At 44.2% G+C, this 15,799-nt stretch overlaps 1 protein-coding gene across 1 annotated transcript in view; it reads left to right on the forward strand.

Annotated features, from left to right (window-relative positions):
* Positions 1–11,512, forward strand: part of XRCC5 (X-ray repair cross complementing 5) — a 490,394-nt gene extending 478,882 nt beyond the window's left edge. Inside the window, exons 20-21 of the mRNA XM_069227051.1 lie at positions 1,643–1,717; positions 10,236–11,512. Of these exons, the coding sequence (XP_069083152.1) occupies positions 1,643–1,717; positions 10,236–10,250 (90 nt within the window). The 3' untranslated portion in view covers positions 10,251–11,512. The remainder of the gene's footprint in view (positions 1–1,642; positions 1,718–10,235) is intronic.
* Positions 11,513–15,799: the final 4,287 nt, after the last annotated feature.

Raw genomic sequence — 15,799 nt, forward strand, 5'->3', positions numbered from 1 at the left:
AAGTTTTTATTTTTTTTATTTTTATTTTTTACAATTTTTATATTATATTCCCCACCTCCACCCCTTGTAACCTCCACAAGCCGCGACTGCAACTGATCATCATGAAGATCAGCTCTTGATAGGGTTTTCTGGATCAAGAAAGGGAAGGCAGCGCTGAAGAGCACCTTATTCATGTAAAATGCTGTGGAACTGTGTAGGTATCCTCTTGGTTTACATTTTCTCACTCTGATTTGCAACAGCTCTGCGCCATATTTCTTTCTGCAGTTCTGTACATTTCTCCATCCCACTCGCAGTCTGCTTTTTAGCGGGCCTTTCGGCAGACTTGTGGAAATCATTTTATTTGTTCTAGACCGCCCTGCCAGAATTCAAGTAAGCAACATTACAGGTAAGTCTTGTTTTTTTGCGGTTGTTCTGTTTGTCATGTGCTGCATGAGTAATCTATCATTTCATTTTGAGATGGATTTATTTTTGGGAGAAGCTTATCCTGTTGGAGCGCTGCAGATCTATGTGACTGAAAGCCAGCAGTGAGATCAAGTAATTATTGCAGTTGAGTGAAACTGGCACTGGTAATGGAAAAACAAAACATGTCGGAAACTGTGATAATGAAAATGAATGAAAGGAAAATAGACGACTGGTACTATGATGACAAGCATAAAATGCATTGGAAAAAAACAACAAATCTAACTGAGCAGGGACGGCTCCTCGATTAGGGCAGAGGAGCGCCTCCCCGCCAGTAGCGGCAGCTGCAAACCTGTTCCCAAAAAAAAGATGATAAACTGTGTTTATTATTGTTTTGGGGGGAAATGGCAGGGCCTAGGGGGTGACGAGCAGTGAGGGGGAGCGTCTCGGGCCGGCCAGACACATGTGCGCAGTGGGCTCTCTCCAACCCAGCAACACATACTTTTTGTGTATATGTTTTTTGATTTTGGGAGGCAGTATGGGGGCTACAACCTTCCTTGTCTCTCTTTATATGCAAGAAGCCGGGCTGGAGAGAGCCTGCACAGGCTCCCAGTCTGCATGGGAGCGCTGTGGCTGGGCGATCCCAGTCAATCAAACGTTGCTCTAAGCAGCATCAGGATTGGGGCAGAGCAGGCTGGGAGCAGAGGATGGAGTGGTGCGGCAGAGGTAAGTGTTTTTTTTTTAATTATTTTTAATTCAATCCCCCTTTCCTCCCCCCCAACCCTCCAGCCCAACCCCCACCCCTTTTGCATGGGACGAGCCGCAACTGACTTTGAGATGCACAGTATTGAATTAAACTCCAGCTGGTTTGCCTGAGTGTGTCCACGGTATGTTTTCTACCATTAGTTCCAGATCGCTGGTTAACATTGTAGTTCATGTACCAGAAGTAATCAAAAAGTAGACTATTGCATTTTAAGCAACACATTTAAGATGGACAATCTTGCACCTCTAGTCTGATCATTCAGGTGGAAAGAACGTTTGGATGCAGTGTCACACCACCACACATAGGGTTTTTGCTGCAGTTATCGACAGTATGAGTGTTCAGCTTGAGGGGCCGGACACTTATGAAGGGCTCCATGTAGTATTTCACAGGAGCATCAAGGGTGTGCTCAGATTTTTTTTTGTCATATTCTGATTTGGTTTTGTGCATCACACATTTGTAACAATTTTATTTTGTTTGTAGTTTTTGGCTCCAAAGGAAAAAAAGGAAGACATCTCTTTCAGCGCAGGAGAAGAAGGCGGAGATGTGGATGATTTGGTAAGTATGGTATGGGATACAAGGAGAGATGGACCGCACATTCCTTAGTGGGGAATTATGAGCATTCTCGAATGACACACTTTGCTATTTCCACATTCCATGAAAATAGTCCAAAGGCGCACTGTCATTGTTGGCAAACTCCTCAGCTTGAACCATTTCAAAAAGCCAAATGTATCAAAATCTTCAAAAGAGCTCATTTATTGCATCATAAATTCCTCAGAGGAATTCGTCAGTCACTTCTGTGGGGTGGTTGCTAACAATTGTTTAGACTTCTTCAGCTTCTTAGTCTGTGAACAAGGTGTTCTCAGTATCTAAACCTCATGCTTTACCACCTTAAATCATGTCTAGTTACAAGTATAAAACTGCTCCCTTAACAGAACTCAGATTATCCTATAGAGCCCATGCTGGCTGACTGGTTAGCAATAATGCTGGGCAATATCCTCCTGTTTGATGCAAATGCTCGAGTCTTTTATTAGCCTCTATAATTGTTCTCTTGTTCCTAAAAAAGACAATTGTATTGCAACCTTCCTTGCAGCCCAAATTCCTACCCAACTTTTTCCAGTTTCTGTTAGCTTCTTCAAAAGTTGTAAAAACAGTGCAAGTATCACTGGGGATTTCTCTGAATCTTTGAACTTGTTAGCTGATTGTCAAGTTGGATTTTGGCACTGAAACTGCTGATCTCAGTGCAAGTCACTGTGGACAGCCAAAGGCAGTGACGTTTCTCTAATTATACTTATCAGTAGCTTTTGGCACTGCTTGTTGCCCACCTACCGGAAATCGAAATGGGAGATCCTGTTACTTCCTGATCTCAGTCCTTCTGTTCACCACTCTTCAGCAGTTGTCTCCCTCCTTTTACTTCCGCATTCTGTACCATACCCTTGAAAGCTGTGGTGCCCACTTCTCTCCACTATTTTCATGAGTGGTGAGCCACTTACTACACGTATTCAGTCTCAGAGTTGCCATTTATACATGTACACCAGTAATGCTTGGATCCGCCTCCATTTTGAAGGGCGATGCAGAGACCAAGGGACAAATGCTCACCATTATGTTGAGGGACTAAACAGTATGCAGCTGTCTCTCATCTTAAGTGGAATACTCTTGCTGGATCCCCACAGTGTAACCTGTTTGTTCAATTTGAAGAACTCTTCCATATTTCATGATGGAGGAGAGTTATACTGGTGTGTCAGCCAGGAATTGAGCCAGACCATATAATGGCAGTACCCGCTGTCTTGGTCTTCTGACACAGGTGGTCAAAAGGCTACAAACATTTCAAAATGTAACCCACCGAGGTAGGAAATATGACAATGCCATCCATCTGCATTTTCACTCCACTGGTTGTGTCTCAAAAGCGTCTAATTTAAAACCTCATTCCTCAGACACTGAGAAGTGATGTGCCTGTTATTTTTATAAAAAACAAGCAAGGAAACGGTTGCATTTAGGTGTGCCTTCACCAGCTGCTCGGAGTTCACTTTGAGGAGCCAATCGAATTGTAAAGTGATGGGGATACAGAGATTCCTAACCTTCTCAGATAGGCCGCAACCATCATGATCATCTTGTTGTGTACTCGGGGTGCTGATGTTAGGCTAAACGGGAGGGTTGTAGTATTGGAAGTCCACCACAATCTGATACCCCCTATATGACTGCAGGATTGAATGTGGAATACGTATCCTGCAAATCGGGGGACACTATCCAGTCTTATGCTCCCAGATCCAGAAGAACGTGAATTAGGGACAGCATTTTGAACTTACACAGTTAACATTTCAAGACCCCAAGGTCCGTTATCAGATGCAAACCGCTATGCTTTTTGGGGGCAAGCAAGTACTAGGAATAGCACCACTGCCCAAGTCCCCGGTCTAAGACCACCTATATTGCGCATTTCTGCAGCATGGCTGCCACTTCCTGCCACGGTATTCATAAGTGATCCACTTAAATGAAGAGATTGGAGGAGGAATGTGGGGAAGATCCAGCTGGAAAGAGAAGCAGTGCCCCCTTTCTATTATCAGCAAGCCCCACTGGTCTGAAGTTAGGGCCTTCCAGCTAAGCAGAACAGAAAACACCTTCCCTCCAACTGGCCACATGAGGTCCTTTAAGGGGAAGCTAAAGCAGGTTTCTGGGTGATGTGTGGGAGCATGCGGAGAGCTGCTGGGTTTGATGGCCCTTTCCTTTGTCTATGACTCTCTACTACCGCAGAAGATAGGTCAGCTATTGAACCAGCTGACACTGGCGAAAGGGAAACCCTGTGTCTCTAGTCTTGGCTGAGTCTGAAAGATCGGGCCTTAACGTTTCCTACATTAAACCCCTCCAAGGCAGAGACAGTCTCCAAACACGCAAGCTCCATACGACTCATATGTACATCTCTATAGAAACCTGTAGATCTAAGCCATGCATGCCTCTGGGCAAAGAATCAACTATATCCGGGTCTGCTCTCATGATTTGTCTGGAGGCGTCCTGCCTGTCCTGTCCCTCATCACTTGGCAAAATGGTCTGTCAGGTATCTGGCAAAGTCAGGGCCAGCAAAATTCAACATGACCAGCATAGCATTGGTATACCTGGCAAGCAAACAGGTCGCATTAATGGATTTAAGGGCTACATTGTTTGCAGAGAACGCTTTCTTACCAACGTCTTTCAATTTTTTGGAGTCTGTCCTGTGGGGCCGATGAGAACCACTCTGGATTCTGCTTCATGCAAATGCCTGCATTGGCTGTCAAGGAGTTGTTTGCCAGCCAGAGCAGAGGTGACCTGTCCCAAGCAGCCTTTATGGGATTCAAGCAATGCCTCATTACATGATGCCAGAGTCTCTTCTGCTGCCAATGCGAGTTTCAATACTTTGATTAAAATGTTGATATTGAACATGGTTTCCACTGTCAGCAGGGACAGATGCAATACTTCTGTTCCTTTCCTCAGGAGAGTATGGAATTAAGTTTCTTCTAGAGGGTGCTCCATCTCAGTCTTATTAGATGCGTCCAGCCCACTGGCATTCTACAATGCCAAGTAGTCTGCAGTGTCTAAGGATGGGGGATAGGGAGTTGTGGTTGAGGGTAGAGAACAGCAAATTAGCTACCGCACTGCTGTCATCATCATCATGTACCGCCTCCTTCGGCATCTGATTGTGGCCTGATTTGGATCCAAAGCAACCATCTAAAGTTTGTCAATAATACATGCAAGGTCTGAACTTGGCTTTTTTCCATCGACCTGCCCAAGTCTCGCTGAGAGTCCTCTCAGCACCTCCTGATCGTAGGGACAGTAACTGACACAAAATGGTTGAGATTCCTCCTCCTTCCTCGAAGCATCCAGGACATTGGGGATATGATTCCAATGGGTCTGGCGGGCACTTTAGCTCCTGCCCGGATAGTTCTTCACCTGCTAGCATCCTTCATCACACTGGTTTCATTTGCACTTTAGCCCGTGAGGGTTCTCCAGTGGTGTAAAGACCCATCAGGTTGCAGTGCTTCCAGCATGAGGGAAATTGGTCAGACACCATCAAGGTACCTTTTGGCACTGCTGTGCAATTCAGATGGTGGTCATCCTGCTTTCTACAGCTCAAGACTCTAAAGGCGGTGCTTCCATATATTTCTTTTAAGCATAGGTAATTTTAGCTCTGGTTATGTCAAAGATTGACTACTGTAATGCTTTTTATATGGGAGTAAGACAAGTGGTACTTAAAAAGTTACAGACACTGCAACATGCAGCTGCACACCTCTTAAAGCATATGTCAGTAGCAAATGTGCTAAGTGATCTCAACTGGCCTTCAATAAAGAATTGGGTGGCATTTAAGGCTCTTTGCCTAGCCCACAAAGCTCTCCCCAGCACTAAATCAAACTACTTGGCAAAGAAAATCAGGTGGTATCAGCCAACCCGAAATCAGAGATCTTCTGCATCTTATTTTGTGTCGACCTCCAGGATAAATAAAGCTTCTTGGGGAGGGCGTGGTTTGTCCACACCATCAGCCAACTATGGAATAAAATGACATTTCATCTGAGAAATCAACCAAGTCTCCTCAATTTTCGCAAACCGTTGAAATCCTGGTTGTTTATGAGTTGTCCCAGTATGTCTAGATCATTAGCACCAAGAAACACTCGGGTATTCACGCACTTTAGAAATTATGCTCATTCATTCCTAATTGTTGGCTTCCTCCCCTCCTTTTGTATCTTCAGATCTTCATGAACAATATTGCTGCGACTTATCATGTCAGCCAGCAGTGTGGAGTGGGGTCTCAGCTTCTCTGCCAGGTAGCTCTGAGACTATGGGCCTGAGCTTGCGAGTATGGGGTCTTGCAATTTGCCATCCAGCTGGCAGGATGTTTGAACTCCAGGGCCAACTGCCTGAATCTACTTCATCTTGCCAACCATAAGTGTCATCTCCATCTGGAGGTGGTGGTGAGGCCACAGTCCTTTTATTGGGCTTTAGACAATCAGATGTTTCTTCACATGTTCCACAGGTTATTGCTTTTTTCACAACTCTTTGTCGTGTCCATTGGGGGAAGGTCCATTAGGCCACAAGCTGACTCTCCTGGGTGATACCCACGTTGCATCATACACCAAACAAAAGAAGATTCTGTTCCTAAATCTGTTTGCGCACACATGCCCTCCCAGCCTAATACACTAGAACTCACTGTTCAGAGGAGCCCTTCTAGGTGACATTGTCCAGCACTTCTGCAGTGGATTCCCAAGTGCCTAACAATCCTAACTTTTCTGTCACTGGAACCCATTTTTTAAAATTTAATTTAAACTGGGATACTTACCATGCCAAATCATGTGAGGCTCATTTTTTGGTTTCAAAATACAGTACCAAGCTGTGCTGTGGAAGTGACTTTGCAGGTTCCAAGTGTCTGTTTCTTAGTCCTGATCTGTATTAGAGCACCACCACTACTAGTGTATGCCTAAAAGATATATTGAACCAGTCCCTAACATCTGGTCGTGTACCTCAGCTTTCAAAACATGCAGTTGTTAAGCCTCTATTAAAAATAAAAAAACTTGATCCATCTCTGTGTAGCAACTATAGACTTATTGCTCTCCTTCCTATTGTGTCGAAGATAATTGAAAAACATGTCAACAATCAACTAACGTGCCTTCTTGAAGATCCCAAACTTCTTCATCCTTCACAAATGGGTTTCAGACTACAACATACTACAGAGTCAGCTCTGTTAGCCATTATGGAAGAAACTCGCCATCTACTGGATTTAGGCAGACATGCAGCTATCATTTTATTAGCCGTCAGTGCTGCATTTGATACGATAGATTACAGTATACTACTTCAAAGACTTTTAGCAATAGGATTTGAAGGTACCACACTAAGATGGTTCTCCTCCTTCCTGAAAGATAGGACTTTCCAAGTCCTTGACTGCTCCTTCCTCTTCAGTACATTTTCCCTCACTTGTGGGGTCCCTCAGTGCTCCTCGTTGAGCCCCACTCCTTTTAATGTCTATATGTCCCCTTTAGCTAAACTTGTTGAACCTCACGGCCTCTCCTTGATATCATATGCCGACTATACCCAGCTGGTAATTTCTCTTTCCAGTACCAGTAATACTACCCAATCCAGTTTATCCTCTTGTCTTGCTGACGTAGCTAGATGGATGACTATTTCTAAACTTAAAATTAATGATAAAAATTAGAAGTAATGATAGTTGGAATCCAAGCTCTCCTTAAGTCTCCAGCCTTGGCATTGGAAGACCTTAAAAATCTCCCTCCTCCCAAAGAAAACATAAAAAGCTTAGGCTTCGGGTTAGATTTGCGTCTCACGATGGACTGTCAATCTAAACAACTGGCTGCAACCTGTTTCGGCTTACTAAGAGTACTCAAAGTCCTACCTTTTTCGGCTAGAAGACTTATCATTCAGGCCCTGATACTGTCCCGCTTAGACTATGGCAACTATATTTTTCTTAGCTCTCTGGGCTACGTAGTAAAAAGACTGCAGGTTGTGCAAAACACCGCCGCATGCATGCTTATGAGCACGCCCAGACATCTGTCTGCTAAACCTGCATTGGCCTTACTCCATTGGCTTCCTATAAAACAACGGATCAATTTCAAGGCCATTTGTATCACACACAAAGCCCTCCATAATAAGGTTCCGCTGTTTCTCAGGAAATGTATTGCACCCTATATCCCTCAGAGGCCACTTAGGTCCTCTACTGCCTCGTTGGTCAACACACCCGTTTCAGGAAAGTAACACAGGGAGGCAGTTCTTTTTCAGTTAAAGCCGCATACCTTTGGAACTCACTTCCATTGGAACTCCGACAAGAGCAGCTGGAATCTTCCTTTCATAAGAAACTATTCACAGCATAGGTTTTTCTGAGTTTGGTGGATTACCTTCAGCGCTGGGAAGCCCCCGGGTAGCCATGCGCTCTAAAAATTAATTAAACTAAACTAAACTAAGGGCTAATCTGGCTTGCACATTTGCCACCAGTCCCAGGGTAAGGGCTATCTGTTTTGCACTCAATCCAAGTAATCCGTATGTAGGTGGTATATGATAAGATATCAATCCGTCTTATTCCAAAGAACTAAAATGGAGATGATCTGTACTGGCAAACTGTTGACACCAAGGGCTATCTAGTTTGCAACAGAGCCCTTGGGATTTACAAATGTTCCCCTGTCGATCTGACCTTGGACAGTGGAGTATTATGACTCCATGGAAAGAAGCTAGAAGGTCCACATGGTAGGACTCAAGTTAACTGAGCTTGGAGCTTTTGGCATTTAGAGAAAACCTGGGTAAAAGAATTGGAGAAAATATTTTGGTCATGGTCCATTGAATGGTTACCAGCATGCTATGCAAAAAAGAAAGAAATAAAGGGTATGACAGATTTTTTCACAGAGCACTAGAGAAGGGAGGACAGGAGTATGAGAATTATGGTTTCCTAAATGGCTCCAAACTTTGAAATGTAGTGTTTTGCTGCTGGATGAAGTGAGGGGTGATACCCTGAAACCGGTCCCAGGATGCTTCTTTCTGGTCCAGAGAGGACCTGGCCTGGCAGTTCGGGCTGGATTGATCCCGTAGGGAGCAAGGTCAAGACTGATTTGCATATGACTGGGTCCAAACTGGAGTGGCGTGGTGAGTAAAAAACAGATGGATTAAATGCAGATCTATGACTGTGGGTGAATGTTTGACAATGTTCAGCATTCCGTCCATCATCTTTTTGTGTTGCTCAATGAAGTGAAACATTTGTAATGGAAGGTTTTCTTGGGATTTACCAATGCATGATAAGAGCAAAGCTGCAAAGGAATCTTGTGGGCATTTTGGTTTCCTCACAGCTATAAGGACCAGGTAGCATTTGTAAGAAACTGCAATAGATGTATGAATAGCAACACAAAGCAAGGTAGTATGACAACCATGTTAAGAAGGTGTTGACTCTCATGGTGCGTCCTTTGAGGAGGATAAGCATTGTCTTTCCTACCATGTTCAAAAGTGTAGAGGCTCCTTTGCATTCTGACTGGAGAGTAAATGCATTTTTACAGAGATACCGCTACAGAATATGATAGTTTGAGTTTTGGTGTCCTAACAGTGCAGAGTGTAGACACGGAGTCAGCCCAGGCAGTGTGCTACTTGTATGGTTACACTCTAGCCCTGTGAATAGATCTCAGACTGGTCATTTCTTTGACTGGGGAGAAAGTCCCATTCTGCAGCAGCACACTCTTAGTCTGCCTGCAGGATGGCAGGTGTTCTCCTGGAAAGATCCCCACTTTTAGGCCCTCTGTTGTCTGTATTTCTGTTTGCTCTTTAGAACTGGCTCTGCAGGCCTGATTCTCGAGATTTGTGGAGCAGGTACTTTGTTACTTGCTGTCTCTGCCAAACCCTCAGTCCACCCACCTGATGTGCAGGCAGGTGGAAATTAAGTATGCTAGCGGCAGAGCCTACTCTGTCTCAGTCGCTTACATATCCGCCCAATGGAGAATGGGCTGTTGGAGGTTTGCATGTAACACCATCCGCTTGATTTAGAATTGACTGTTATTTTTTTCTGTTCATCTCCACCATGTAAAGCCTGGCAGTGAGGGAGAGTAAAAATACAAATATTGATCCCCATATATAAAATGTGGGGCTCATTTGATTTTGTTAAAAACTTGTTAAACGTTTGCCAGGTGGCTGTCATGTTTGATGGAGCCATCCGGCAAACCTTTAACACATTGACAGGAACCGCTGTGACAGCCAATGACTAGAGATGTATGCCAGCAGACATCTCTAAATGTGGAGAACAAGTACTCTGTGAAGGTGATGGAGTATTTTACTCTGTTGCCCTGACGGAGTAAAGCTGCACTCTACAATTTAAATCAGGTCCTGAATTCATTCTGACCTGCACTGTTCTAGATGCAGATTTTCTTGATTTTCGTGTTTGTGTTGCTCCTTCACTTCGGGGAATTTTTTTCTTGTTTTGTTACCACCTCTACAGCCCAGTGGCAAGAGGTTCAGCACAAACACATACATAGATACATGCATACTAACAAATAAATCAACACGATTGCTCTCTACCTGCCGTTTGAAAGCAGCAGTTTGTGTCTCTTTAATTGTATTTCTTTCTTTTTATTTGCAGCTCGACATGATGTAAGCTGTGTCACTGTATCTAGGATCCCCAAAGATGAGTTGCTGAACACCTGTGGTAGCATCACAAGCCTGGGGATCACATCAGAGGAGCTTGCAAGAAGCCGGCACGTTTAGTTGACAACTGCTGATTCCTGATGTGCCACGGAAGCATATTCCAGTGCTCAAGCACCCAATTACCTATACATGCCTTGTGACAGATTTGGACTGATGAAAACTATTTTTCCTTTCTCTTGTATTTCATGCAACTTTGAAATCACATATTGCCTTTATAATCCCTGGGCAGGCCAAAGGAGGATTGGTTGTTCAGTAGTGATGTTGGTTATGCCACTCCAGCCTCGCAGATTCCCTCAAGTTCATGTAACCACATCTCTTGCTTTGTAGATAAGAGGCAGTCTCTTTGATGAGGTCCTATTATCTTAGTAAGCATCCGAGTATACTGTTGTGCACATGTCATACCATGTTATGGTGGGTTGACAGGAAATCCCTAAGTCTCAGTGGCTCACTCTTCCTTTCGTCTTTACTAGCCTGGGTGGCATTTACTGTCTGGCATATGTTTAATGCGCTGGAATAAACACGTTTGTTGACCAACCCCACACACAATCCACAATTACACTTAGCACTTATCGGAACCCTTGTCCTGTCTGTTCCTGCAGGGAGTGCATGGATTCAGAGTGCACAGAATACACACTCACCTGTTCAATGTGATGCCGCATACTAGGATTGATTACTGGTGGGTGCTTGATTCCTGTCTTAACTGTAGATAGTTAAAGGACTCCCTCAGCAGCCTGTCTCCTCATTCCAGCCCCTTGCCCAGGCAGTAAGTCATAGACTGCGTTAACTCCTCCAAGGAAAACCTCTGTTGTTTTGTCTCTTGCTTACCTTACCAGTGTTGCATGGGTGAGAGAGCACACAACTAAGGCTATGAGCGTTCCAGCCAATCAGCTTAGTGTTTCTTATCTTGGATATTATGGTCACACTATCTAGGAATATTACACAAGCTAGAGAAATATGGGTGAGGTAAATCAGCCCAGACTCTATGCCTTGTCCTGTGTGTAGCGCCCCAGATAGTAGTACGAGTTGTAGTAATGTGGTATGTACCTGGAGGGGTTACCACTGGAGGGGTTAGATAGAAGCTAGTCCTTGAGACCAGAACACAAATCCTATGTCTGTTTTCATCTTGTTACTGGCACTGTATGTCCCTAAATGTAGTTAGATAATCTTTTGTACCAAGAATAGACGTTTACAATAAAATGTTGGTAAAACTGAGCACGTTGTCCCTTTAGAATCTCAGCAATGGCCTCTTAAAATCACTAAACTGTGTGGGAATTCCTCCCTCCAAAGGCGATTGGAAGTGGTTTTGCAGATTATATACAAGTACAATAAATCATCATTCTCCACACTAACTCCAACTGGTAAAGTGCCTCTATTTTGGGATAGCTACTGCTTCTTTGCTTTCCACTTTGAGCCTTGACTATGGATGTCCTTTTCAGGTGGCACCTTTTCTGGTAGCAACAACATTTACTTGCATCCATCCCTGGCACTGAGGGGTTGTTGATTGAGTTCAGCAGATCCACAGTGACAGGGAGAAGATGAACACCTGAGAAACAGGGCCAGATTTAGGGTGGTGCAACGACACCGGGAGCCAAACTCAGGGGTGCTGAGTTTTGAAATATCTTATGGGTTTAAAAACACCTGCTTTAGAGTTCCTTGTGTGTCCAGCAATTTGCAGGTTGCAAAAACAAATGTCATGATAATTCTGGTGATTAATGTACCAGCTGGAGCGAGATCAGAGTTTTGTCTAGTGGCAGTTTTGACTGATGATAAAGTAGTGCAGAGAGTTAATATGAATGCCTCAAGGAATATCATGCAGATCACAGAATTGTATTTTATGTAGACCGCTCAGTGAATTACTCCTTAACCCCTTGGGTGCCCTGGACGAGCTGGTCTCGCTCTCGGCCACGGTTGGCGTGTGCCAAGGACGAGACCAGCTCGTCCTGCACCCAGCCCACAGGACGACCACTAGCGCTCCCCCGTGGGCCTCCCACCCAGACCCCCTGGTCAGGGATGGCAGGGGAAGCGCTTCCCCTGCCTCCCCCTCGTCCAAGCAATCTGATGCGACTTCATCACATGCTGCCGGGGATGTCAGAGGAGAGAGGACTTGTTAAGGTAAGTCCTTCTCCTGGGATGACGTTGGGGGTGTGGAAGGGAAACTGACAGAGGGGGTAAGGAAAGAGTTTTTATTTTCCCCCAATGTCAGTTTTCAACATATTCCTGCTCCACTATCGCGGGCGAGGAATCCACCCACTAGGCACCAGGGATTTTTTTTGTTTATTTTGGGGAGTGACCCCTTATGCACCATGCACCATTTTCTTACCCACAATGCCCTGCAAACCTCCAACTGTGCTTGAAATCACACATTTTCCCCACATTTTTGTGATGGAATCTTCCGGAATCTGCAGGAATCCACAAAATTCCTACCACCAGGCATTGTTGCACCTATACCGGTAGAAATTCTGCCCCACTTCTCAGCCTAACTTTTTTTTTTTTTTTTAATTGCTCTTTTGGACCCACTTTGGTTCCCCCTCAATTTCGACATGTTTTTGGCTTTTCCCTGTCACAGTCACTCGGCCAACCTACACAAGTGAGGTATTATTATTGTGAGACTGAGGGGAACTTTGGGTGGTAGGAAATGTGTGCCGGTGCTGTGATCCCACACAGAAATGTGGGGAAAATGTGATTTTGTTTTAGCTTAATATGAGGTTTACTGAGGATTCTGGGTAAGAAAACACTGGGGGATCCAGGCAAGTCACACCTCCCTGGATTTTCTCGGGTGTCTAGTTTTTAGAAATGTCTGGGTTTGGTAGGTTTCCCTAGATGGCTTCTGAGCCCGGGACCAAAAACGCAGGTCACCCCCACCCCCCTCCCGCAAAATCAGGTAGTTTTGTAATGGATCATTTTGAGGTGTCCACGTAGTGTTTTGGGGCATTTCCTGTGGCGGGCACTGGGCAAGTTTTGACCTCAAAGAAGCTGCATAGCACACCATCAAGAGCTCATGTATGCACTCACAAGAAACTCGATCCTAAAGGTACAGTGCCCAAAAATGGGTTTGTCTCGAGTTTCAGAACTGAGATCCTGACAAACATCATAGATATGCCATTCACAAGTAATCGTTTATTCAATCCTGCCCTAGACCAGTGCCTGGAAAGTATTAAAATGGCTAATGACGTGGTGAAAGCAGTAAACGTTGCAAATCATAACAAGAGGAATGTATAAAAGAGGATACTGCAGACAAAAGAGGTCAGTCTATAATACATACCAGTTCCAGAGACAAACTACAGGGGCAGTTTTCCCAGACATCACAGTGGCATCAATCACACCATCCCAAAAGTACTATTTTGTCAGAGGTAAAACAAAAGGTAAGATTTTCCTGCACCTCTCCAGAATGACTTTCTATCGCAGCCCCTGCAACACACAACACCAGTAGAGGGCCAGAATAAAGGACTTGCTAAGCTCCTGGAACTCCATAACAACAGACAAGTGGATGCTGAACCTAAACATGGATACTGTATATGTACCCCAACAATAAAGTAAAAATCAACAGATAGAGGAAAGAACGAATGCAAGTCCTTTGAAGGAGGTATAGGAGTTACTACAAAAATATTAAATAGAGGACGTACCTGTGCTGGAGAGAAACACAGGTTTACATTCAGTGTAGACTTCCTAATCCCCAAACCTGAACTAACGTTGCAAAGAATATTTGGCTTTCAATTTGTAATCAGATTCATCAAAATATAAAGGTTACAATTGGCAATACTGGGCATCATTATGCCATTACAAAAAAAATATATATTACACGTCGATAATATAACTATTTGGAATGACTTCTTGGCCAAGAATCTTTACAAAACCACTGGCAATGGTAGTTACACCTTATAAGGCAACGCAGTCTCGGCTGTTCCCACTTCTGTGTGAAGACAAGGAGTTCCATTTCCAGCTGGTGTAACTTCTTAGAGCAGGGGATATAACGTGATATGCAGTGTGTCAGCAGCAACATAGTTTATCATTATTGAATACGAAGCACCCCATTCCCTGTAATGTTGATAGATGGGCCTTCTAGCCTCTAAACCCCAGCTGTGCAATGTTGTTTCTGCTAAAATGAGAATTTTGGAGGACCAACTTTCAATCACATTTACAGTCTCGGTTTTTAAGGTATTGTTAGGTGACCTGTTTCTTTCTGTCAATAACAAATGGCCACCTTAATGGAGTTTAGAAACAAAAATCATATTGTAACACAATACATGCCCAAGGCCATTCAGTACAACGGGTTAAATGTACATTGTTTTCTTCGTTTATGTACACCATAATGGATGGATAGAAATAACATGTTTATGTCGACAAAGTTCCCTAAACAAGTTTATTATTAGATGACTACAAGTTCTGAACCTACAAGAGACCTAATGTAGCATATCGACTGTAGTCTGATGAGTCAATGTAAGACCAGAATCCAGGTCTTTAAGGCAGAAGCTGAAAAGGTGCTCTTAGTAAAATCACTAAATAAGGAACTGTTGGATTTGTTTAGAGGGAGAAGGGCATGTGAACGGACAGCGTCGTGGATCACTGTCCTACTTCAAGAGGAACATTTTACCTACCTGTAAGAATGCTTTTGCAGATTCTAGATTCACGTGCTATGAAGTGTTGTGGTTGTAGTGATTGGGTATGAAAATGTTTATTTACAAACTCTCCTAGTTGGGCATCAACAAAGCGGAAGTCATTATGGCTCAATGTGGCATCGGCCATAGGCCCACAATGCTGCCCACCATCACCTCAATTTTTTTGTTTTTTAAAGAAGCTTATTTGATAGAGACATCTAGTTGCAGATTCCTTACCTTTGAATTCCCCCCAGGCATTAGTCTAGATCTAGAGATTTGTCTCGAGCAGTACCTCTGTGCCCCCTCAGGAGGCATCCATCAGCTCTGCATCAGTCATCTGCTTTGTCTTTGCCGCATATGACGTCGCAGGTCCTTTATAGTCACCACATCCGCACACTGATGTCAGTTTTTTTCTTTCCGTTTTCTTTCTGTGCCAGCACTGATCCACAGAGAGAGCCACCAAGCAGTCAATTTTAGACAGGCTTTTTTTGACTTTCTTTCTAAGTTGTTTCGAGTTGTTAACTTTTGGTGCCTCGAGGAATGGATTCATACTTGGATCCGGGACAGCGTTAGTCATAGCACCTCGACCTTCCCCCATGCTCCCAGGGCAGCCAATGCCCCCGGACGTACCTCCCCATTCTCATTGTTGACTCCGGTGCGGAGCCAGATGGCCACTGTACAACACCAACTCCGAAGCCAGCAGAAGCCTTGTCTTCTGTGTCGGATCCTGAGCCCCTTTCTTATGGACTAGGTTATGGTGAGTAATGGGAGGGGTCGCTGATTCCTTTAGAATACCAGCTCCAAAACTCTATGGATTGGCGTATGGACTTGGGTGAAGCCAATGGACTGGATACCTCCCCAGATACTGGCATGCTTTCTCCGCCTACCGTGTCTACAGAGGAGG

This window comes from Pleurodeles waltl, chromosome 3_2 (genome assembly GCF_031143425.1).
Source record: "Pleurodeles waltl isolate 20211129_DDA chromosome 3_2, aPleWal1.hap1.20221129, whole genome shotgun sequence".
NCBI classification, from domain to species: Eukaryota; Metazoa; Chordata; class Amphibia; order Caudata; family Salamandridae; genus Pleurodeles; species Pleurodeles waltl.